At 46.6% G+C, this 26,250-nt stretch overlaps 1 protein-coding gene across 3 annotated transcripts in view; it reads right to left on the reverse strand.

Annotated features, from left to right (window-relative positions):
- Rgs9 (regulator of G protein signaling 9) overlaps positions 1-26,250 on the reverse strand; it is a 68,212-nt gene that overhangs the window by 31,931 nt on the left and 10,031 nt on the right. For 2 of the 3 annotated variants that reach the window (XM_005069982.4, XM_040749989.1), the window contains 8 exons: positions 21,862-21,958; positions 16,915-16,965; positions 15,627-15,733; positions 15,373-15,424; positions 15,064-15,122; positions 12,792-12,868; positions 8,596-8,677; positions 122-193 (listed from right to left, as the gene is read on the reverse strand). In XM_005069982.4, coding sequence (XP_005070039.1) covers positions 122-193; positions 8,596-8,677; positions 12,792-12,868; positions 15,064-15,122; positions 15,373-15,424; positions 15,627-15,733; positions 16,915-16,965; positions 21,862-21,958 — 597 coding nt within the window. The remainder of the gene's footprint in view (positions 1-121; positions 194-8,595; positions 8,678-12,791; positions 12,869-15,063; positions 15,123-15,372; positions 15,425-15,626; positions 15,734-16,914; positions 16,966-21,861; positions 21,959-26,250) is intronic. The other variant, XM_005069983.4, reaches the window with a different exon arrangement.

Below are 26,250 nucleotides of genomic sequence, written 5' to 3' on the forward strand. Positions count from 1 at the left end.
CTGATACCAGCAGCAATCTCCAAGAAGAGGTAACATTGCCTCTCGGACACAGATAGACGCGTGGACACCTTCCCAACCTCAGAACTTTACCTAGACCCTGCCTGGAATGCGTCAGACATACCTGGTTTACCTTAACTTCGTTTGGATTGGTCACACGGTCCAGGCCATAATCTAGCACGTTGTTCATTCCAGGCTGAATGGAAGAAAAACAATGTCAGGGTCACCACAGGAAGAGTCTCTAGTTGTCTGATCAACTTGGGGTCTTGGCCAAGCTGCCAATTGAGAGACCAAGCTGAGAAGGGCTAGTGGTCTACCCTACAAGGAAATGTGAGGGTGCATAAACCCCATGATGAGCTGGAGAGCTTTCCCAGGGCTACTTGATCTGTTACCACAGATACCCAACACTCAGCATAGTGGGAAGGGGGAAGGACAGAGGAGGGAGGGACGGAGGGACGGAGGGACAGAGGGGAGGAAGAGTGAGAGAGGGACAGATGAATGCCACTCCACACCATAGGAGAATGGACAGACAGATGGATGATGACAGATGGACTACACTGCGGACAGAAGGATGGACAGACGGATGGATGACAGATGGGATACACTGCGGACAGAAGGATGGACAGACAGATGGATGACAGATGGGATTCATTGTGGACAAAAGGATGGACAGACAGATGGATGACAGATGGGCTACACTTCGGACAGAAAGATGGACAGATGGATGGATGACAGATGGGATTCATTGTGGACAGAAGGATGGACAGACGGATGACAGATGGGTTACACTGCGGACAGAAGGATGGACAGACAGATGGATGATGACAGATGGACTACACTGTGGACAGAAAGATGGACAGATGGATGGATGACAGATGGGATTCATTGTGGACAGAAGGATGGACAGACAGACGGATGACAGATGGGTTACACTGCGGACAGAAGGATGGACAGACAGATGGATGATGACAGATGGACTACACTGTGGACAGAAGGATGGACAGACAGATGGATGATGACAGATGGACTACACTGTGGACAGAAGGATGGACAGACAGATGGGATTCACTGTGGACAGAAGGATGGGCAGACGGATGACAGATGGACTACACTGTGGACAAAAGGATGGACAGACAGATGGATGATGACAGATGGACTACACTGTGGACAGAAGGATGGACAGACAGACGGATGACAGATGGGCTACACTGTGGACAGAAGGATGGACAGACAGACAGCAGATGGCATGGATTATGGATGGGTCCTCCTGTGGGTCTCCTTCACCACACCCTGCAGTTGCTGCCTGGCCTGGGTTAGAAGGAGGCGAGCCATGCTTCAGCCATGCACTATCCCATTCCAGCCCTGATTTTGCTGTTTGTAGATGTGCAAAAATCTAGAACAATGGTTCTCAACCCATTGGAGGGTCAGGCCATCTTTCCACATGGGTCGCCTAAGACCAATGGAAAGCACAGATATTTACGATTCCTAACAGCAGCAAGATTACAGTTATGAAGTAGCAACGAAAATAATTTTCTGGCTGGGGAGGGGAGTGGAGTCACCACAACATGAGGAACTGTATTACACGGTTGCTGCATTAGGAGGGTTGAGAGCCACCATCCTAGGAGATACTTCTCCCTGTATTCACTGGCACCTGAGGAGCAGAGAGAATTCCTCCTACCTGACAGCTGCTTGTAGGATTTAACAAGATGGAGTACGACACCATCCATCAACAGAGAGTAGCTATCACTGCATCAGGGCCTGGACTCGGTTAAGGTCTTGCTTGCGAGGGTGGAACCAAACCTTCGTCAGCAGTCTTTGTCAGTCCCACTTCCTCTGGTTAACCCCCTGCCCGGCACCCGGTCTCCCTTGGCCTTCCCACATCTACTTGAGGCCAGCAATTGAGATTTTCCACTTCCTTCTGTACAGGCGGAGAGTGTCGGTACATGTTGTTAAAGAGGCTGGTGTCATGCGGCAGAGAGACGGCTCTCTCGCCATCAGATCTTGTCCCATCAGAAGGACTGAAATCTAGGACATCTGGTTAACCTCAGCTAAACATAAATAATTTAGATCCCAACCGTTTTTTTGTTTGTTTGTTTGTTTGTTTTTTGAGGAGTCGAGATGTAAACTGCGTGGTTGTTGTTTGTTGGTTTCGGTTTTGTTTTTGGAGCCTGGAGAACAGTCTCTGTGTACCAGGCTTGCCTTGAATTCACAATGGGGCCCAAATCAATCTAGGACTCACAATCCTCCTGCCTCAACCTGAGCTTACAGGCCCATGTCACCATGCCTAGCTCTGATAGTCTTACACTTATTGTATACTTACATTAAAAACGTAAAATATATTTTGATAGGAAATAAATCCTGATATCAACTATTTTGTACAAAATAATTGTTGCTGAGGCCAGGGAAGTGGCTGAGTGGGTAAAAGCGCTTGCAGCACAAGTCTGGAAACCTTGAGCTCACTCCCTAGAACGCATGTAGAAAGCCCAATGGTGTGGTGCACATCTGTAATCCTCCAGTGAGATGCACAGCAGAAACACGACCGTCAGCCAGAAGCTCACAGCCAGCAGCAAGCCCAGGGCACTCAGCACAGCTACAGGAAGAGAGACCCTGCCTCAAAACAAGATAGGAGAAACCCAGCTCCAAAAGCTGGCCTCTGGCCTCTATGGCCCCTCTATGGCAAGCGTGCGTGCGTGCGTGTGTGCATGTGTGTGTGTGTGTGTGTGTGTGTGTACTCACACACACAATGTGAATCGTTAGAAAATGGATACCCTGTATTCAGCTTGCTAAATGTGGCATCCTAGCACAGGAGGCTACCAAAGAGGCAAACACGGGTCTAGAGACTAGGGTGAGGAAGTGAGGCTCCCACCCTCACCTTGACTGTTGCCCGTGGACCTTGGTCAGTACTACTATGTGCTAGACACACTGGGCTAAGACTTGAAAGGACAGTGACCTGAGACTCCTGCTTTGGGGGTACTCCTCCATCCCAAAGATGTACAGGAACTGGAAATGTCTTGGGGAGGAGGAAATCCCTTGGCAGTCATAGCAAGGTAAGTGACAGTTATGATAAGTGTCACAGAGGCAGCACAGAAGTCCCAAATGGCCCTCAAGAGGATTTAACCTCATATGAAGAAAGGAAGGATGTGGCCACCAGACTAATCACCTAACATGGCCTCCAGGGATTTCCCCCTACATCTGCTACAGAGAAAAACCCCCACCAGCATAACTGAAGGTGGATTTCGCAGACACGCAAACGTTCGCCATGTTTTGTCTCACACACCTACACATCCTCTCTACGTATATATCCATAGTCATAGACACATGCGCTCTCTCACACGTTCACATGAATTCTCGCGTGCTCACTGCAGAGCCCACTCCCCACAGTGACCCACAGCCACTGCCCAGCCCCTTTCACGGGCGCAAACAAGAGAGGCATTTGCTAAATGCCTGGTAATCTGATAGTGTCATCAACAAGAATCAGCATTCCAGGGCGGCACCAGGACAAGAGCTTTCTACCGGTCACTAGTGTCCACTCTCATTCACCTTACAGGCCAGATCTCTCCTCCCTAAAGCCTCACGCCTTTTCGGCCCATGGGTCAGAGAGGATAAACAAAACACTACATTGTTTTCTGAACAGAGTAGCCAGAGGAAAGGAAACTGAGGCTGAAATGAGGAGGCAGTTTTAGGTTAAAGATTTAGAGACGTCTGTTCCAAGCACAGCTCAGCTTAAGCGTCACTTCCATGAGGAGGTGTCTCCTGACGCCTGGTCTGATGCAAGATTCCTTTCTTCTGCAAGTTTGTATGGCATTCTGCACACTGTTCACTCATTTGCATAATCGTTTCAGTCATGTTTTCCTTCACTGTTCTACAGTAAGTTCCTTGAGACCATGAACCATGTCTATCCCAGCTTATAAAGCAGATATGCCCATCGCCTCAGGAACACCTAACACAGAATATAAGCATCCAAAAGTTATGTTGTTTCTCTTAAAGATTACCATCGGCATCTATAAAGTGTCCCACACTGTTTTATGATACAACCCTATATTTCAGACTATTTTCTAGGTTAAATAATGGCCTTTGGTCGTGTCTTTAATTGCTTCACAATGTCCCATCACATTGGATATACCTTAAATTACTTTTCCTTTCTCCACTGTGGGGCATTTAAGGCAATCTCAGCAGGAAGCGGAGAGCAGACACCTTCTTTGTTGGAGTCTATGTATGTGGCTGTAATGAAGACTGTTTAGTTGAATGCTCATTCGTGTGACAATCTACCTTAGAACACAAAGTCACAAAAGGGCCTCGCCCCAGAAAACTGGGCCTGAGTAATGGACTGTACCCTCAGAAGACACTGAGTCACTGAGGGTTCCCAGGTGGCTCAGTGAAGATACTGCAAAACCTCAGAACAGTTTGTTCAAGAACTCGTGTCTAGGACTGGGGTGTAGCTCAGTTGGTAGAGTGCCTACCACACATGAAGCCCTGGGTTCCATCGCTAGCAACACATAAATTAGGTGAGGAAATAAAGCAGGAGGAGCAGGAGTTCCAGGTTGTCCTTAGCTACACAGGGAAACCATTTTTCCCTGTGCTCGTTTACACTGTATCATGCTCAGATCTGTGTTTTGGACCCTTGTCCAATCTCACCCCCTACTAGGGATGCTTTTCTGGATACAGTGTCAGAAGATGCCCTTTCTTCACAGGTGTACTGTAGGGACTCAGTGGTGTCTAGCTGGTATTATATGCCCAACACCCCTATCCTGGTAGTCAAGGCCCAATATGGAATTTGAGGATTAAGAAAGAGACAAATGAGGGGCTCTGGAGATGCCTCGGTGGTTAAATCTCTTGCTGCACACACATGAGGTCTAGAACCATAAATGATGGGTGGCTGTGGCAGCTAGCCTATTAATTCCAGCCTTAGAAGACAGAGAGGGGAGCCCTAGAGCAAGCTGGACAGGGAGACTAGCTATATGAGTGAGCTCTGGATTTGACTCCAGAACACGCCTCAGTGAATGAGGTGGAAAAGCAGCTGAGGATGATGCTGACATCGACCTCAGGCCCCTGCATGCATACATACACACATGTGCCCCCACAGCTGCAAACAGCAGACATATACTCCACACATACAACACACACGCACACACACGCACGCACACACACACACGCACGCACGCACTCTCGAAAGATGTAAGCACACAAGGAATTGGAAAGGAAAGGGAAGAAACAGACAAAAGAAGAAGTAAGCAGATCATCTGGTGACTGTGGCCACATCACACTCTAATCTAATCTAACAGGTGGCCACAATGGGTCCACAGAGCTCCTGCTCAGCATCCGCAGAGCCAAATGCTTGGCTTGCTACGGCTGGCTCTTTGCCCACTGTGCTGAGGGTTTGTTTAGGTCTCCTGGAGACAGTCTGGCAGTCTGCAGGCTCCAGGGCTCCCTGGGCTTGTCTGACAGATTGCTCTATTGCAGGCAGAGATGTTCCTTGGACAGAACACCATCTTCCCTGTGCTGGCCTGGAAGAGGTAAAGTGTATTCTAGGGTGTGAGGGGCAGCAGGCCCTAGATACAGTGTTCTTCATTGCTAATGCTAGCTGGGTTTCAACTGAGGAGGCCAGCAGGGAGGGGGACCAGACAGGAGGTACAGCTTTGTGTCCTCCACATTTTTTAAGGCTTTATTTATTTATTTTATGTATATTAATGTTCTATCTGTATGTACAACTTTATGCCAGAAGAGGGCACCAGATCTTATTACAGATGGTTGTGAGCCACTATGTTGTGGCTGGGAACTGAACTCAAGACCTCTCTCTGGAAGAGGGGCCAGAGCTAGTAACCTCTGAGCCATCTCTCCAGCTCTGTCCTCTGTGTTTTAAGACTGCCCCAAGCACATCAAAGCTTCACTCTAAGACCAGGGACCCCCATGCTAACAAAGCAGCCAGGCATGTTGGAACATAAATGTTTATATTGCTGAAGCATGGGTGGCTCAGAAGTTACAAACAAACTAAAATATACAAGGACATCAAGAGACATTGTCACAGGAGGCAAAAGGAGCACGGGGACTAAGAGAGAGGGCTGCATGGGTAATAGTGGGCGGATTCAGATCCTCAAGCACATATGAGATGCGTAGGCGGACGAATTACAACATTCCTGGGCCTCAGTTTGTTTAGCAGTAAAAGGGGAGTATCCCTGTTTTCCACACAGGACTGCAAAGAGTAAATAAAGGGATGAGAGCCGAAGGCTTAGTGAGATATGAGTTCTCAGCTCAGGTCTGGTTTGTTGATGGCAACAAGGGTGGTGGTGAGGGTGGTGGTGGTGGTGATGCTGGTGGCAGTGTTGGTAATGGTGATGGTGATCATGGTGATGGTGATCATGGTGATGGCGATCATGGTGATGACGATCATGGTGATGGCGATCATGGTGATGGTGATCATGGTGATGGTGATCATGGTGATGGTGATCATGGTGATGACAATCATGGTGATGGCGATCATGGTGATGGTGATCATGGTGATGGTGATCATGGTGATGGCAATCATGGTGATGACAATCATGGTGATGGCGATCATGGTGATGGTGATCATGGTGATGGTGATCATGGTGATGGCGATCATGGTGATGACAAGACAATCATGGTGATGGCGATCATGGTGATGGTGATCATGGTGATGGCGATCATGGTGATGGTGATCATGGTGATGACAATCATGGTGATGGCGATCATGGTGATGACAATCATGGTGATGGCGATCATGGTGATGGCGATCATGGTGATGGTAGTGGTGGTGGTGGTGATGCGTGGTGATGCTGGCGGTACTGGATGGTGGTGGTGGCAACAGTGGAATTAGTGAGAAATGTGGCAAGTGAAGACGGTGATGGAAACAAGATGATACCATGTTGACAGAGATGAGAGGAGACAGGGAAAGGAGTCCATGCAGAGACCACATCCTATGTGCTCATGTACCAGGCTGTGAAGAGCCCCCCAGTCACTTCCCCAGTGGAAGCTGAGAGCTTATTCCAGGAAAACCAAGGAGGATCCAAGTGGTCTGTTAAGCATTTCTTCCCTCTGGCCTTCTGGGTAAGGGGACCAAGGAAGGGGGAGGTCACTGAGTAGCCTGCTGGGTACTCTGTAAGGGAGCAGCCACAGTGGCCTTCTCCCACCACAGAGTCTCTGCCCACACAGGGGGAGCCATCCTCCACACGGCAAGGAGCAGGGCTCCCAGTTTGGATACCACAGGACTCAGCGCCGTCTCTTTACATAAGCATGGATCTGCCACTTCCCCTCATCCTCAGCCAGCTGCTGCCAGAACACACAGCAGTGTGAAGTTCACAAAGCAATCTCGCCCCAAAGCTTCCAATGGGGAGACTCAGAGACCCCAGAACTCTGTGCTCCATCATCCACAACCAAGCCCCAGGAACCTGCATCAGGCACCTAAAATTTGGTTTTCCCCTGAGGCAAAGATAACCCAAATAAGCTACTTGGGAACCGAGCCCAGAACGTTCACTTCAGCAGCGCAACACCCAAACCAATGCAGCACAGTGGCAACACCTTAAGAAAACTCTGTCAGAAATGTAGAAAGATCAGTAAACAGCCAAAGTCTAATGGATCCATGTCAGGTTTTAGCACGATCCCTGACTCAACTCAAGTCCTGTTCTGAGCATTTCTGGTCATTTCAGGAGGCAAGGTCAGTAAAAGAGGAGGAAAAAGAACATTTGTTCTGGATGCTTCACTTTGCTGAAGCTCTGTCGCCTCTCCCACTCGCTGTAACCCTGAGGAAGAACACACGACCTTGACACAGGAGGAAACTGAGGCAGCAGAGACAACTCCAGTGGGTTGCTGGGGAATGAAGCTGTCATTTCCTAATACTAAGCTGGAGCAGGTTAAATCCATTATGGACAGTTTATCTCTTGGAGCCATTAGAAGTCCCAAAGCAGGGTTAGAGAGATGGCCCAGTGGTTCAGAACTCTGATCGCTCTTTCAAAGGATCAAGCTTCCATTTCCAGCATCACAGGTGGCTCAGAAACATCTGTAACTCCAGTACCCAAGGACCCAACACCCTCTTCTGACCTCCGAGGGCCCCAGGCATGCCCCTGGTGCACATTCACACGTGGGGACAAAACATCCATACATAGAAAACAAAAAGAAGTCCCAGTGCCAAAGAAGCAAGGTGCTCCAAGCAATGAGAAGCCTGAAAGCCTGCTCAGTCGGCCCTGCATCTTCCTCCCATTCTAGAGGCTGACCTGAACCAGGGGAGGAAAAGGTAGAGCTGGAGACACCCAGGGCAGCTCTAGCTCTGCAGACCGCCTGTTCTCACAGTGTTTTCTTTTTCTCACTAGGGACCTGTACCCCCAAGTTTTCTTCTTATACTCTTTTCCTGAGAAAGAGACAACCCTGGTGAATGGCGAGTTCATTCCGGTTGCTCAGACAAGAGCGGTGCGTAACACTGACAAACAAGCCACAAGCACCCCAAGACACAAGACAACCCTCTTCATCCAGGTATCCCACACTGAACAGATCCTCCAGCTAATCCAATTCTAACCCTAGCGGGTGGGGAGCCAGAGGCTGCTGCAGTACCAGAGAGAGGGGGATGCGCAGAAGGGACGGGGAACTCACAGGGCTTCGGTGCACCAGCCAATACGCCTTCTCCTGGCAATCCAGCGCGTATCTGTCAGCTTTGTTCCTTTCCTTTCCAGTCCTGAAAAAAAAAAGCTATGTTCAAGGCCAAGAGCGCTTTGCATCTTTTGGTCTAAGGCAGCCTCCATTCTTGAAGCCCTGGACCACTTTCCCCATCTGCTCAGACAATTCCCAGGAGTGATAATGATAACAGAGACGGCGAGCACTGCTAACGTCATGCTCACACACTACTCACACAAGCACTGGTTCATTTGATCCTAGTTAGCTCTCCCAGAGAACTTCCAACCTCATAACTTGGTGAAGCCCCTTGTCTTGGTGGGGTCCTTACAGCTTGTCTGTCACTGTTAAATACTGAAAACTCAACTGTTGAAGGTTCTGCTGGGGCTACACTCTCTCTTGTTCTTTTCCTTGGGCTGCAGTGACTTAGATGGTGTCACCATGACCAGCTCCAGAATCAGATTGGAGTCACCAACTTCGTTACTGGAAGTGAGCAGAGATGCTGAGCACGTGGACCAATATTTGGCTTCCCTGACTTCAGACCAGTTTCCTGACTTTGACAAACAGCACGGGGACAGAACAGTCCACACCAGAGCTGTGACACGGCAACGGTAGTTTCAGAAAGTCCTGTTTTCTCCCTACCTGTTTCTCTTTCTCTGTCACTCCAGTGAGCTGGTGACAAGTCAGAGCTTTCTCTCAGTCCTGCTAAGGACTTAAATGTTATTCTGTTTTGTCTAACCATCTCCTCTTTGCCCCTGCAGGAGGAAACAATGCCGGGCCTCCTCCTCCAGAAGGGAAGAAGCACTCATTATCACACCAAGGGCACCATTCAGTCTGACTTCCAGGGCTAACTGTGCTCACATCTATTAACGTCTGCTTTTCTAGGCAACGGGCAACATGAGATGACGCACTCACCCTCCTCACGACAGAGTCGGTGGATTTATTTCCCCATTAATGTTCTGTGAATAACATAATAACATCCAGAGAGCCAGATGGGTGAGCGGTGCCATTCCAGCGGGGTGCTTTACCAACCTCCTCTGGAAATTAAGTCTGAACGCTGTTGCCCCCATTCTTCCTTAACAACCTAATGGATTTTCCACCAGGGTAACCAGCCTGAGTCCTCAGGAGGATGGACCACAAGCAGCCTGAGGCTGGCATGGTTTCTGTAAGGCCAGTCAGTCTCGTAAATAGAACCAGTCTCTAAGGACCCCATAGGCCTTTCTGGCTTTGCTCGTCAGCACCTATGTGACACATACGATTGCAAGAGAGCCATAACAGATGAAATTCAAAATAGCCAGTAAATGAAGATTTCATTTAGGGCAGCATATGACTTTTCTTCACAGCAGCATTTATTTAACCTTTTGTTCATTCGTGAATTTATTGATCTCCCACTATGTTCCAATTACTGGGAGCCAAAACATAGCCCCAGCTTCTAAATAGCTTTTAATCTAAGCATTACATAAACACTCAAGAAGTAAATACAGACTTGTCTATGGCGTTTGTACTATGAGAAAACATTACAGACACTGTAAAGCAAAAACAAGGGTGCTTTCTGCAATGGTTCTGAAATATGTATCCATGCCATTTCCATTGATGGAAGGGCCATTCCCCTCCCCTTAGAGCCAGGTGCTGGCTGTCACTAATAGAGTATCAGGCATAGCTTGTGCAATTTCTGAGGCTGGGCCACAAAAGAAAGAGTAGCCACCCTGCCAGAAGAGGAGGAAAAGAGGAGGAGGAGGAGGAAAGAAAGAGAGAGAGGCTCAGCATAACAAAAACTACCCCATGGGCCAACCCACGTGGCCCATCTAGTCTTGTGGTAGGATCCTAAATCTGAAGTCAGAGGCAGTCTCTGAGTCAAGGGGAAGCCAGTGTTTCCGAAGAAGTGAGTCTTTTAGGAATTCCCCATCCCACAGCACCTGGAAGTGAAGAGAGGAGAGAATTTCCCAGGAGTCTAGAGCTGATGGAGGAGGAAGTGGGAGCCGCTGAGAACAGCTCTGAGCCACAGACCTGCGAGGGTTATGTCAAGGTGTGCGGGGGACTGGGACTGTCCCACTTGGAGTGCAGAAGCAGAGAGGGGCATGGAGGGATGGGGAGACAGACACAGCTCCAACTCTGTGTCCCTGGGACCAGCTTAGGGCTGGAGCCCATTGGGAATGCAAAAATGTATACACTGAATAGAATGTAATCATGCTAGCCCATGACCAAGTGTCCTTGATCGAGTAAATTCAACCAACCATCAGCTTCCCAACGTAAAGAGATAAAGAGAGGTGATAACTATGACTGATACATTTCTGCCAGTTTGAAATAAGATGGCGCCTGTGAACACCAGGTGAAGGCTTGTAAACAAATATCAATGGCGTGTTAGAAAGTTCCCTCTGTGTTGCTTTGTCTCAAATATGCCAGGCAGGAACGTGTTAGTGGCTGAAAGAGCAGTGAGAGATCTCTCACCAGTGCCCCATGGGGGCACGACAGTTAACCTTTATTGTCAATGTGACCAGAGGCACATATCAGGACGTGACCATGGGGCATTTCTAGAAAAGTTTAACTGAGGTGGGAAAACCTGGCTTGAGTGTGGGCTGCACCATCTCATGGGATAGACCGAATAAAAAGGCACAAGCAAGCTAGGCACCAGCATCATCTCTCGGCTTCCTGAGTGTGGGTGCAACACGACCAGATGCCTTGTGCCCCTGCCGCCATGGCTCCCCTGCCGCCACAGACCATTCCCCCAAATTGTGGGCCGAAGCAAACCCTTCACTCCTGTGTACTGTGGCCTCACCTCAAGTCCTAGATTTGCCATTCTGGGTCCTGAAGTAAGAGAAGGCATGGCAAAACTGCAGGCGACCTCCAGTGGGCACAAATGTGAGAAATGAACCCTGGAGGCCCTTGAGTTGTTCAGGGGGAGAAGGCATTGCCCATTCTACACTACACACTCCACTCCAGCCACAGAAAACACCTGCACATGGTGTTCTACTGTCTTCTGCCTACTTAGAACGTCCTCCCCCTCCTCCTCGTCTTCCTCTGCCTCTACCCACCATCAACGTCCTTCGTAGCTAAGGGATTGTGTCTCTTTCCACAGCTCCCTCTCCAAACCCCTGTCCCATGACCCCCATCTCATGGTAGTGTGTCCTACTGGGTGAGCCTGCCTGACATGCTGGGCTGTGTCCTTTGTTCCCTAGCCCTAGCCAGACATCTCATTATGGGCTCGTTTTATCAAAGGAAACAGTGGAATACAATGATGCATCAGCTGGTAAAGTGCTCCCTCCCGAGCATGAGAGCCTGAGTCTCATCCTCCAGGACCCACATAGATAGATAAATAAATATTTTATTTTACAAAAATCTAAGCATGGTTTCATGTCCCTGTAATTCCAACACAGGAGAGGGAGAGAGGAGCAGATCCCCAGAGTTCTCTGGATCCCTTGCAACTGGAGAGTACTAAACCAGTGAGAGGCTCGGCTTCAAGTAATAAGAGGGCTGGCAGTAGAGGCATCAGCAAGGTTATCTTCTAACACACACACACACACACAAACACACACACACACACCATGCACCCACATAAACACACACACCACATACACACCACACATACTACATACACACATCATACACACACATTAAACACACACATCATGCACACACATAAACACACACACCACATACACACCACACATACACACACCATGCACACATATAAAAACACACACCACATACACACCACACATACTACATACACACATCATACACACACACCATGCACGCACATAAACACACACCACATACACACACCATACACACTACATACACACACCATACACACACAATAAACACACACACACCATGCACACACACAAACACACACACCATGCACACACACAAACACACACACCACATACATACATACACAACACACACATGAACACATACCACACACACAGATATCACACACATACACACTATAATACACATACACACATCACACACCATACACACACATAAACACACACACCACATACACACCATACACACACACATACACAACACACACACACACACATACACGTGCACCACACATGCACACCACACTCACATACACACATACCCTCAAACTTTAAGTAAAAACAAAAGGGAAGCAGAAGGAGAGAGGACTGACGGCCAGCAGACCTGTGACCCTTTTCACTCACCTGTACTGCTCTTTGGCCTGCATGATGACAAAATCCCACTTGTAATTAATTTTTTTGTTCAGGAAATCATAGTTTTCCTAGAAAAAGAAAACGAGGAGATTCAGCCCCACAGGATAGGCCACAAACAGCAGGAAAGAAGGCATCAAGTCAGCAAAGGACACCCCTGAGTCCCTACAGGATAGGCCACAAACAGCAGGAAAGAATGCATCAAGTCAGCAAAGGACACCCCTGACTCCCCACAGCCCAGTGCCTCCCACAGCTTCACTCTCTTTGGTTTCATTGGCTTTGTTCAAAATAAATGCATCCCCCCAAAACTAAAAACAAACAAAGAAACAAAGCCAGGTGGTAGTGGTGCAGGCCTTTAATCCCAGCACTTGGGAGGCAGAGGCAGGTGGTCTCTGAGTTCAAGGTCAGCCTGGTCTACAGAGTGAGTTCCAGGACACCGAAGGCTACACAGAGAGATAGATAAATAAATAAATAAATAAATAAATAAATAAATAAATAAATAAATAAATAAAATGTATCCCAAATCTGACTAAGAAGAAGGGAGATGGAGGGTAGGAGTAGAAACTACATTCGACAACAGAGCTCAGGAATCTAGAAAGTGAGATAGGACTGTGACCCCAGCTTCTCAGGAGGCTGAGACGTGAAGATCATAAGTTCAAATCCAGCTCAAGTAACACAGTGGGACCCTGTCTCAAAACAAGAAAGCTTTTAAAAAAGGTCTGAGAGTACAACTCAGAACATTTGCCTACTAGAAAGGGAGAAGCAGGGAAGGAAGGGAAGGGAGAGAGGAGGGAGTAGGGAAGAAGGCCTGAAAATTATGTAGGAAACTATCACAATGAAATCCAACATTTTGTGCTATTAATATATGCTAATAAAGGGTTCACACAGATTAACCCTGACTTGATGTGATGGATGGATGTGGATGGATATGGACAACTTTTTTTTTGGTTTTGGTTTTCAAGACAGGGTTTCTCTGTATTGTTTTGGGGGCTGATCTTGAATTCGCTCGGTAGACCAGGCTGGCCTCGAACTCACAGAGATCCACCTGCCTCTGCCTCCTGAGTGCTGGGATTAAAGGCATGCGCCACCAACACCTGGCATGAACAACTTTTTAAAGAATTAAAACCCATAAAGATTATTGTCCTCTGCCAGATACTTATGTCAGCCTTCTGTACTGGGTTAGTTTTTTTGTTTTGTTTTTGTTTTTTGAGACAGGGTTTCTCTGTATTGTTTTGGAGGCTGTCCTGGAACTTGCTCTGTAGACCAGGCTAGCCTACAACTCACAGAGATCCGCCTGTCTCTGCCTCCCGAGTGCTGGGTTAGTTTTTCTGGTCAACTTTACACAACCTAGAGTCACCTAGGAAGAGGGGATCTCAATTGAAGAATTGCCTTGATCGGATTGGCTGCAATACGTATCTATGGAACATCATCTTGTGGGATTGTTAATTAACATATGATAACAAGTCCACTTTAGGCAGTACTATTCCTAGGCAGGTGCCCCTGAACTCTATAAGAAAATTAGCTGAGCATAAGTCAGTGAGAAAGACAGTAAATAGCATTATTCCTCCATGATTTCTACTTCAGCTTCCGTCATGATTTCCCTCAGTAATAGACTGTAACCTAGAAATATAAACTGAAATAAACCCTTTCTTCCCAGAGTTGTTTTTTAGTCGTGATATTTATCACAGTAATAGAGTTAAACTAAGATACCTTCTGAAGTTTCAGGCATTTTCTTTGAGAAATCTGACTCATTCATCCAAAAATAAAAGTCTTTCCTATTGTTTTTACACCATAAATTTAAGTTCAAAATTGTTAATCCAGAGATGTGTGCTATCATGTATATTAAGTTACATTGTTTGAGTACAACAAAAGGAACAGAGCAACCACAGCATCCCCAGTAATCACCAAGGCAAGGACTTAAATTACAACAGGAGAAAACAGAAGCTACATATGGAAAAGTATGTTTCAGTAAGCTGTAAACAAATCAATGGATGGGTAGATAGATGGATGACTGATGGATGGATGGATGGATGGATGGATGGATAATGGACAGACAATGGAAAGATGAATGGATAGATGGATGGGTGGATAGATGATGGATGGATAGATGGATGATGGACAGATATGGATGGATGGATGGAGGGAGGATGAAGGATAGATGAAGGACAGATGGGTGGATAAACAAATGATGGATAGACAGATGTAGTAATAGCTCATGATCACATTCCACTCAATTTTAGAATTCTATTTGGATATGTCTCTGTACCTTTTCATATTCTTCTAAAATCCCTTTCTTCTTGATATTTCGTTTAGCTAGATAAATGGCTGGAAAAGAAAGCAATGGCATTTTCCATCATTGTCATATTCCAAAAACCAGTAGGTAGTCAGAAAAGATGCTCAGCCAACTAGGTTCCTTCCCCTTCTCCCCACTGCAGCCTCCAGGGACACTTGCAATACAGATGTGAGCTGACATAAAGGTCACAATGACAGCTAGACAAATGTCACCCAAACGAAGCATGCAAATAAGCAGTGTGTTAGGCAAGGACAGAGGCATACAAGTAAGTGAAGTATTTACCATAGTCTGTGTCTTCAGCTGGCCATTGCTGAGTGGGCCAGAAATAAGGTGTCTACAAAACAAAAAGCAGGAAAACTGTGGTTACCTACTGGGCTGGGACCTCAAGGATCCTCAGCCCTGGGATGAGAAATATAACACTACCTTAGCCATCTGCACCATTTCTAAATCCTCGATCTGTGACTATATAAGGCCAACTGGTAGACCTTTCAAAGGTCTACCCCACATTACCACCTAAGGTCAAGGTCAAAGCTCACCTGAAACCGGTAAAGACTGCTGTCAGGCTTGAGGATAAGATTCTTGGGGTCTTGCAAAGGATAGATGTAGCCATACTTGACAATAAAGTTGCCCAAGTTCTGTGCCTCTGAGGAGAAGGAGTTTCCAGATAAAAGTTAAGAGCGGGACCAGAACCAGAGTTTCATGGCTAAGCCCATCCCCCAAACTCCAAGAGAGTAAGTAACCTATCCTTACAACCTAGGATCCAAGGTCTGGGAGAGAGGTTCTTTTTTAAGGATCTGTTTGATTCTGTATGTGAATGTATATGTATATAGTACATGAGTGTGTGAGCATGAACATGTACATGTGTGTAAATCAGAAACAAAAGTCAGGTCTCTTTCTCTATTGCTCTCCACCTCATTGTTTTCAGACAGGGTCTCTCATGGAACATGGAGCTCATCATTTCAGCTAGAGTAGCTGGCCGATGAGCCTACCACATCTCTCCTGCCTCACCTCCAACTCCCAGGGCTGGGTGTACAAACTTGTGCTGCATTTTGCATGAATGCTAGGAATTTGAATTCAGATCTCCATGCTTGTACAGCAATCACTTCACCCATTGAGTCATCTTCCCCACCCTTGCCTTTGCTTTTGACTCTGCTTGTTTCATTAATGAAAGTCCTGTCTCTCCAATTGAGGTGTAAAATTTTAGTGACCCCGTAAAGGCCCCTTTGTTGTTGAATACTGGTTTAAGATATGTTACATTTGTTTACGCTGTGGAATATTTGTTTAATGATGCAAGACATGTTGCGGTCTTTTATATTTGTTTAACTCTGTAAAGCTGTGTTACTTTGCCTGTCTAAAACACCTGATTGGTCTAATAAGTAGCTGAATGGCCAGTAGCTAAACAGGAGAGAGGGATAGGTGTGGCTGCCAGGTGGAAATAAATAGAAGTAAAAATCTAGGCTCAGGTAAGAGAGAAGGGGAATCGAGAAAATGAGGAGAGGAGGATGCCAGGGAGGCAACTACCCAACTACACAGTCACAGAGTAAGAAGGAAAGAAAGATATATAGAATAAAGAAAGGTAAAAGCCCAGAGGCAAAACATAGTTAAAGAGAAAAAGGATAATTTAAGTTAGAAAAGCTGGCTAGAAATAAGCCAAGCAAAGGCCCAGCATTCATAAGTGAGAATAAGTCTCCATGTGTTTGTTTGGGAGCTGGGTGCCGGGCTCCCAAACAGTTTTTTAAAAAGAGCAAAACTACACTTCTTCTTGGTTTCCCCTGTAGTACTGCATGCACAAGCAATCGATAACTGCACAAGCCAAGGCCTCACCCAGGTTAGAGATCCAAAGGCGCTGAATGATCCATTGTAGAACATCACCTCCTGTAAAACAGAGACATAGTTGCTCAATGTCAAAACCTCTTCACACGGCCCAGGACTACCATGCTCCCCTCCACCCTGTGCGTTCTCACTGCTCGGTGGCAGTCCTGTCTCTGAGAGACCCCACCCATTCACCCAAATAACTCAGAACAGTTCAGATCCACTGCGACCTGACCCCACCAGATCTGCAGCTTAACCTCCACTACACACTGTCTTTTATCCATTCCGTAGGTTTGTGTCTATTTTGAGGCAATGTCTACTGAGTTGCCCAGGTTGAACGCTAAATGACTCTGTATAGTCAGTGTAGTCTCGAACTTGTAACTCTTGTTTCCATCTCCACACTCAGTCTTTACCTCGCTTGCTGTCTTTATCTTTTTACCACCCAGTCATTTAAAGACCACCACTTACCAATTAAACAGGAAACAGACTAAGTCCAAACAGGGAAAGAAAAAAACATAGGTCCAAGGCCAGCAAGGGTTCTGAATGGAGTTTGGACTCACAAAAGTGAACCAAAACCAGGGATAGGAATTGAAAAAAGGTTGAAGGCAGGGATAGTTCTCCTACATTCAAGTCTCCAGGTATGACACTTAGTCAGGAGCCAGAGAATTCTAAATTCAAACCTTAAAGTTGGTATGAAGGTACTTTTATCATAGTGGAGGAGGGAACCTATTTTAGTAACGTTTTGTAGGTTGACACAAAATTTTGGGAACTAGAATGTGGGCTCCCTTTGTACTCTTGCCTCGGGCCCTGCAAATCTTAGGTTCTGGAGGGGCACTGCACAGAGCTAAGACTGTAAAACAAAAGGCAGGAGAGGCGGGCAGAGATGAGTCAAGAGAGACACATCCCGGAGCATTTAGGTTTATCTAAGGATGCAGACAAAGTAAGTCCAGAGAAGGCTGGAGCTACTGTGGAAGCTCTGAGCTCATTTCTCAGCCTGGGGTCTCTAGCCTCATAGCCAGATGCTTCTTGTAGAAGGGCAGTGACCAACTCCAAAGAAAAACAAGGAGCCCAGCACCAAACCTCCCAACTCAGACACTACCAGGTACATGCCACTGACCACATTCCCCACATCCTCAGCCTGATTCCCAAAAGCAGAGTCTGGTCCCTACCTGCGTGGGAACTGGCCCACAAAGCATGCCAAAGGTTACAGCTTAAAGACCCTATCTATCATCAGCACGGAGGTAGGGAGAGGACATCCCTGTTATAGCCTTCCAAAGAGGTCCATTCTCATCCACTTGTACTCCCTGGACCTAGTTATCTGACACAGTCGTGGTTAAGCATGAACAACCTGAACCTCTTCCGTATGTATTCTGTAGGCCGTGACGGATAACCAACCATTGTCTCTGACAGTGCCCACACGCCACCACCGCTGCTTCCAGCGTCTTCACCTCCGGTGACTCTTAGCTTCGACTCACCCCCAGTTGGCTGTTGCAAAGCAAAGCAAAATGCTTCATCTAAAATCCTGTTTAAAATCCTAGGCCTGTGTGTCAACCAACATTCCACTCCATGCTTCTCTTTAAAGACATGCAGCTTGCAAGTCGGCCCCAGGCAGACATCAGACTGATTAGCACTCTCCACTGAGGAGCCCAGAGCTTTCTCATCCACTTAATGGCTTCCTGAAATAGACCAAATGAATTTATGGTGCCACCAGCATCTGCACCACAGGGACTGTGCTGGCAGCATGGCAGGCTGGCTCTTCAGGCTCCACAGCCAACTGTTCCCGGAAGCTCTGGTCCCTGCCGTGGAAGACTTTGCCATCATTGGCTCTGCCTTGGCAGGATGGGGGCTCCTCCATCATGATCTATTTCTACAGAATGTGGAACTCAAGTGAAGACAGGACTGATGGGTAGCCTTACCCAAATCCAGGAAACACACATAACCCATGTACACACACACACACACACACACACACACACACACACACACACTGACGTGGGGTAAGATGTAAGTCTCAAAGCCAGCCTCAAATTCAACATCATTCATGAATGGGCTCGGTGCTATGGGAACTAGTTCTTAACCTCTCCCTTGTTTCAATACTGGGAATTGAACCTAGGACCTCACACTTGTTAGGCAAGAGCTGTACCACTGAGCCACAGCTACCGACAGCCCTCTTGAATGTCTTTATATAGCTATAGCCTCATCTAGAAGACAGAGGTTGTCATACCTACCCCTAACTTTATCCTTGGTGTTGGCAGACACAGGGGAGGAAACCGCCAGCTTCCACAAGCTATGGATCAGCTGCCGCGTGCTGGGCCCTAGAGCACCATGGTCCCTTTCATCCCTGTCACCTTCCTCTGGGACAGGGTTTTCTGTTGCCACTTTGAGGTGAGACAATGAGAGAAGAGCTTGGAAGGGGTACTTGAGGGATTAAACCCCAGGTGCCCCACTCATGTCTAGGGCTCCTTGCAGAGCTGACTCAAAACCAATTCACATATTCAGTGAGCTTTTGTTAGGCATCCTTACACACACAGCCACTCTGAGCACTGGGGTTGTCAAAGAGCAAGACCAGAACCTCCCACCGAAGGGGGGTCCTCTAGTCCAGAATTAGCTAATTCAAGGACAAAATGACAGCCAGCCACCGGGATGTCTTCAAGGACAGCTGCCTCTTACAGCGGTGAGAAGAGAGGTACCCCCACCCCAAATCCTACCCCAGGTCTCCACTCTTTGGATGCCAAGGCCATTCTGAGTCCCACTCTGTACCACGTGTCCCTGAACTGCTCCAAAGCACTCCAATCAATTCCTATTTTGCCCCAATAAACCAGAGTGGGTCTCCTGTTACTTGTGCTGGAGGAACCTTGACAAGGCATTGCCCCCATCCTGGTTTTCTCACATGGTGATCCCTGCCTGAGAGAAGCATCTCAGGTTCAGGCATAAATGAACCCGGCACGCAGCAGATATCTGGTGAGTGGTAAGATCACCCATCAGTGCTCTGCCCCTCCCCGGGTCCATCAGTGCCCACAAGACAGCTAGGATAGGTATGACCACCCTGGTGGGTTTTTGTTTGTTTGTTATGTTATGTTAAACAGGGACACATTCAGAAAGGTGATGGCAGTAGACAGCCCATCTCTACAACATGAGATCACCTTGTATGAAGAATACACAGCTAAGGTGCTGGGAACCTCTCGGTTTCTGAAGTGCTTCACACACACGTGCAGTGATGTTGTTTATGATCTGATAAAGCTTGCCTGGAGATCAGAGTGCAAAGCCAGCCACACCAGTTAGCCATAGAGACTGGGCAGTGGTGGCACACACCTTTAATCCCAGGACTCAAGAGGCAGAGGCAGATGGATCTCTGTGAGTTCAAGGCTACCCAGGGCTACATGAGAGTGAATCAGTCTAAAAGAGAAACAGAGCTGATGTCTTTAATCCCAGCACTGGAGAGCTATATAAGACTGGAGCAGGGTCTCAGAGCTGGCAATTACATCTCCAGCTACGTTGAGGACAAGATCTCCCCAGCCTTGGTAGAGGTAAGAGCTCTCTGATAGATTGGCTGCTTTGCTTCTCTGGTCTTAGCTTGAACCCCAATATCTATCTCTGGGTGTTTACTATTCATGTTATGCAGAAGCTTGAGGACCTGAGTTTGATTCCCAAGACCCATTTTGGGGAGGTTGTTTATTTTGTTTTGTTTTTAACGCCAAGTGTGGTAGCAGGAAGGCTGAGGAGACAGACCCGCAACGTCACGGTCAGCCAGGGACTCTGTCTCAAAAAACAAGGTGGAGGACAAGGTCAACTAAGGTTGACCCTCTAAATGTGTGTGCAGAGAGGGGAGGGGAGGGAAGGAAAGACAGAGAAATACAGTCAGGTGGTGGGTAGGGTCAGGAGTGCGGGTTCACACATCCCTGGCTCAGAAGGAAAGATAGAGAAATACAGTCAGGTGGTGGGTAGGGTCAGGAGTGCGGGTTCACACATCCCTGGCTCAGAGCTGCACTCAGCTTCTGCAGGCACCAGGCGTTGCCATGACGTCAACTCTACTACAAAATCGTATCACAAGTCATGGGTAACAGAGCAAGCAAATAGATTCTTATGCTCACACCCAGCACACCCCACATACACACACACTACCCTCCCCCAGCGATACTCTGGAATATCCTTAACCCTCAGTCGAGGAGGAGCTACAGGCTCCATCTCCATGGGAAGCTCAGAAGGGTCTGAGTAAGAATCAGAAGGGTAAAGGAAGACAAAAGCCTTGGCTTCCTGGCCAAACCACAGTAAATATTTTAGGTTTGTAAACCTAGCACCTTTGCAGCTGGAATGACAAAGCAGCTGTAGAACACGTGTTTCAGAAATAAAACTTTACTCATAAACACAGGCTATGGGCGGTTTCCCAGGTATCTTAATTAGGTTTCTAGGTTTCTATTGATGTGATTAAAACAACAACAACAACAACAAAACTATAACCAAAAGCAGCTTAGGAAGGAAAGGGGTTATTTGGTTTATGTATCTGAGGTCATAGTCCACTGAGCAAAGCCAAGGCAGGAACCTGGAAGCAGGAACTAAAGCAGAGGCCATGGAGGGGAGCTGGAGGCAGGAACTAAAGTAGAGGCCATGGAGGAGAGCTGCTTATTGGCTTGTTCCTCATGGCTTGCTCAGCCAGGTTTCTTATAAAACTCAGGACCCGGGGGTGGCACTGTGCCCCTCCACAGGCGGGGCCTGCCCATATCAATCACTTAACATGAAAATGCCCTATAGACTCATCTACAGGAAATCTAATGGAGGGGTTTTCTTACATGAGTCTCCTCTTCCTACCTAACTCTGGCTTAAGGCAAACTGAGAAAAATAAGAAAACAAACAAGCAAACAAGAAACAAGAAACCAACCAGGATGGCATGTGTGCTCAAGTTTGCCAATCTCCCTGTGGGTTTTGTTTCAAGTCACAGCCCAGACCGGAAAGTCACATCACCTGTCATGGCGTGAGGGACGCTGGTAACCAAGACCCTCTGGTTCTGCATCCTGACTCCCGTCTCTGGGTTCTGCATGTCCTTCACCAGAGCTTCAATCTGCAAGACAGAACAGAAAGAGCCTGCTGAACGGAAAAGTCATTCCTGTAGCTCGTCAAAGTACAAACAGGATCCAAAGATGCAAAGGGGACCCAGGGGCTTCCATCCTGGCCCAGGAGCCAAATGGGCACTAAGTAGCTATGGTACACCTGGAGCCACAGGTGGGTTCTGTAGACAGAAACCTCCCTTGTCTTTCCAGAAAAACAGAAAATACCCATCTTCAAGAAGCCAAAAGGCATCAGACAGGTAGATGCCTAAAGAAGAGAGGATCGCTATCCAGAAAAAAAACCATTAAACAAAGAATAATCTGACTTATGGTACCAATATCTGTACAGCGTAAAATCTGCCTAGACACCTATATATCCTTACTTCCCAGTACAGTAGTAGTCCCAATTCATGTAAAAAAAAAATCAAAGCTGGCTTTGGAGTTGGACTGTGACTCTCCTTCTCTAAATCCAACCACGGTGTTAAAAGAAAACTTCAGTTTCTGTCTCATGTCAAAAGAGTCAGCTGGTCTGAGACAGAAAAAACCAAAAACTCTATTATCTCTCAAAATTTTCTAATTTTCCTCATACTTATTTTCATTCTTATAGATACCTTTCCCAGTATGCATACCTATAAAATGTAAACTTTCTATGTTAATGTTTAAGTCTTCCAGAGTAAGCAATAAAATTTCCTAACAACAATCTTTCAAGTCTCAAAAAAAAAGATGGGGCTCCACTACTTGATTCAACTTGATGTCCTAAAACTAATAAATACCACTCAAGGATCAGTTTGGTACTACACGGCTCTAGACAATTCAGACTAGCTAGCGGAGATGGTACACCTTCTTATAACACTATGACCAGAGCATTTATAATTCACATTGAGCCTCTGAGTCGGTTAATTTGGGACCGGGTGGTTAGGACAAGAAACTATCAATCACACTGGTAAAAAGAGAATTGGCTGCACTTGGCAGGTGAGTGAGAGTGACAGACATGATGCCAAGGTTTGTGACCCATCTGACCACAGTGGGTCAGTTACCAGAAAAGAAAAATCCCAAGGAATGACTGTGAATGCAGCTCTGTGTTAGAGCCCTGCCTAGACTTATGGGGGTCCAGGGTTCAACCCCCAATACCCTGAAGGGAAGCAGAGGAAGGAAGAGTGAGGAGAGGAGAGGAGGCGTTAAGAGGAGAGAAAGGAAGAGAGGGAGAGGGAGAGACAAAGACAAAAGTAGGCACATCCCTTCTGCTTTGGCACACTTGCAAAGGGCCACTGAGAGACTCACACTACCTGGAGATTACTGCCCCAAGCACAGAATGAGGAAGAGTCAGGAGACAAATTAATAAGTAATGAATATCCAGGAGAGTGCTGAATCCAAAGAAAATTAACAAACAGTCCAAGGAAGCTTGACGCATGGGAAGGCATCACAAGGAGATTACCTTAGACTCACTTTTAACTGTTAAAAGACTATTTTCTCTTCTGCTGGGTGTGGAGGCACATACCTGTAATGCCAGCATTTGAGACGGAGAGGCAGGACAATCACAGCAAGTTCCAAGCCAGCCAAGGCTACACGGTGAGCCGCTGCCACAATAAAACCAAAATAGGGGCCTGGAAAATGACTCAGCAAGTACAGGCATCTGCTGTGCAAGTGCGGAGACCTAACTTTGATCCTCAGACCCCTGTCAAGCTGGAAGGAGAGAATCAACCCCACAGCACACATACCAAGCACTCCCTCATACACAAATAATAACTTGTTAAATATTTTAAAAGCCAATAAATACTATTTTTCACAGAATATGGAGGCACATGACAGTAACCCCAGCACTTGGAAGGCGGAGGTGGTAGGATTGCTGCAAGTTCAAGACCAGGCTAGTCTACATAGTGAGTTCCAGGCCAGCTGGGGTTACAGAGTGAAACTTTGTCTCAAAACGACAAAAACATAACAACAAAGTAGCATTTCTTCTTGAAAAAAGCTAAATGAAAGTAAAAATGTTTTATACACTCAAAAGAAATGAGATACATGCTTCTTCTATTGGTCTTTGTAGTTGATGCTGAGTAAAAGCTCCAAATTTCACCTCCCTCAGGAAGTCCCCAATAATAGGGAGACTACCTTGGCCCCTCCCTAGAAGAGCTTCCTATATGGCCATCAGTGCTTCAGCAAGCAGGTATAGCCGTGGGCAATGCTTTGGTTCTTTGGGAAACCAAAGAACAATGGTGGACCATAAGCCTGAGAGCTTAGTATGGAGTTCCATCATCTCCCTGTCCTCTGGGGAGATACTCCAAGATCCCAGGAGATGTTTAAACCACAGATAATGGGGCTGGAGAGATGGCTCAGTGGTTAAGAGCAATGACTGCTCTGCCAGAGGACCTGGGTTCAATTCCCAGCACCCACAGGCAAAACATTAATGCAAATGAAAGTTTTAAAAAAGCACAAGATAGTGCTAAATCCAAGATATATTAATCTGTCCTAAATATATGTAACAGTGATGAAGCTTAATTTATATACAGAAAGTATTGTGGTTTGGATCTGAAAAGCCCCTCCAAATACATGTGTGTTGAAGCTTGGCCTCCAAATCTGAATAGAAGTGGGGCTTGGAGAAAATAATTGGATCACTGGGTTAATCCATCTATGAGTTCATAATCTGATGGACTACTGGAGGTGAGTGATGGAAACATAGGGGGTGGAAGTTGGAGACATATCCCTTCAAGCTATACCCTGTCTTGTCTCTTCAGACTCTTCTTCCCCACTCTCTCTCCTCTCTCTCTCTCCCCGTTTGGTGTGTTTAGGCTGAAGTCAATCCCAAGTTAACAAAGGAGAAAATTGAAGCCACTGATAAGGAGACAATGCTGTGACAAGATACGACGAATACCAACTCCAATGATCACATGAACACAAGCCCAGCAGAGGGCTAGGAGAGCGCAGAGCTCCCAGAGTGACTCTCAGAAGACACGACGAAGGTGGGCAGGAGGAAGACCAGGTGGTAGGTGCAGGTCTCTCGACTAAAAGGCAGCTGGAGCCACAAGCTCGGCATGGAAGCCAGCACATGAGAACAAAGAACTCCCTGTCTTTCCCTGGTCCACAGCTCTGTCCTGAGGCCTGGGAGCTGCTCACACCTGGACATACCCTCAGGGCCAGCCCGCACACATCCACACTAACGCCCAAAGCAAGCGGATCACTTGCTTCTTCTCAATTTAACAAACTAGATTCCGTCACCATCGCTTCCCTGTGACTTAACCCAACAGCACCTCTGACACTGCACAGCCACTATGATACGTCTTTTTACAGCTTGAAGGTGCTTGTGGTCAAAAGCAAAATGAACCCTAAGTCTCATCCAGCCCCGGATTCCTTTTTCTCTTAAGAACTTAGGGCAGCCCATTTAAGAACATGGGATTTCCTTTCTCTTCTCTAAAATGGAGACTATGTCAATACGTGCCTCACTGATACATACGGTTTGATAATAGCATGGTACCTAATTAAGCAACTATGTTAGAATGCTTTATAAAGTGAGACATCTATGTGTATATGCACATGTTCTATATAGGGAAAGACATATAGGGTGACTATCCCTTATCCAAAATGCTTGATACCAGAAGTGTTTTGGATTTCAGATCTGAGGCATTTGCATATACATGGCACATCTCAGAGATAGAAACCTATTACATCTGAACATAAAATTCATTTTTGTTGCATGTACTGCTTCTGACATGTGACCAAAAGGAAATTTTATGTAATATTCTAAATTGTTTCTCACATGAACTAGTGTGTGTGTGTCTGTTGTTTTTGTTTTGTTTTGTTTTGTTTGTTTGCTTTGTTTTGTTTGTTTGTTTTGGTGTGGACTTTTTTGACTGTGGCATCATGTTGATACCCAAAAAGCTCCTGATTCTGAAGTGTTTGATTTCATATTTCTAGATTGTTTTTATTAGGGGTGCTGGAAGCATAAGCTGCCATGCTTATTTTCATTTGTATTAGTAGTATGGATGCAATTGACGCATCTTTGGAACTTAGCTACAGGTCTGTGTTTACATGCCCAAAAGTAAAAACCCACCTCCACCACGGAAACAAATTCAGGTATTTATTGATCACTGGAAGGATACAAAAAAGTAAAAGCTATACTCCTAGACAGCAAAGATACACCCCAGTCCTCAGAAATATACCGCCAAGTCCTCAGAGAATGGCAGAGACAGCTACGTGAAAATGAGTTAGCTAACATCAAAGCAAAGAATCCGGATGTCACTAGAGGCCAGCTCAAAGATATGCTCCAATTTGGAAGTGAGAAGCCTTAAGCAAATTGCTAAATTTGGGGAGCAGG

This window comes from Mesocricetus auratus, unplaced genomic scaffold (assembly GCF_017639785.1).
Source record: "Mesocricetus auratus isolate SY011 unplaced genomic scaffold, BCM_Maur_2.0 Super-Scaffold_100007, whole genome shotgun sequence".
In the NCBI taxonomy this organism is placed as follows: Eukaryota; Metazoa; Chordata; class Mammalia; order Rodentia; family Cricetidae; genus Mesocricetus; species Mesocricetus auratus.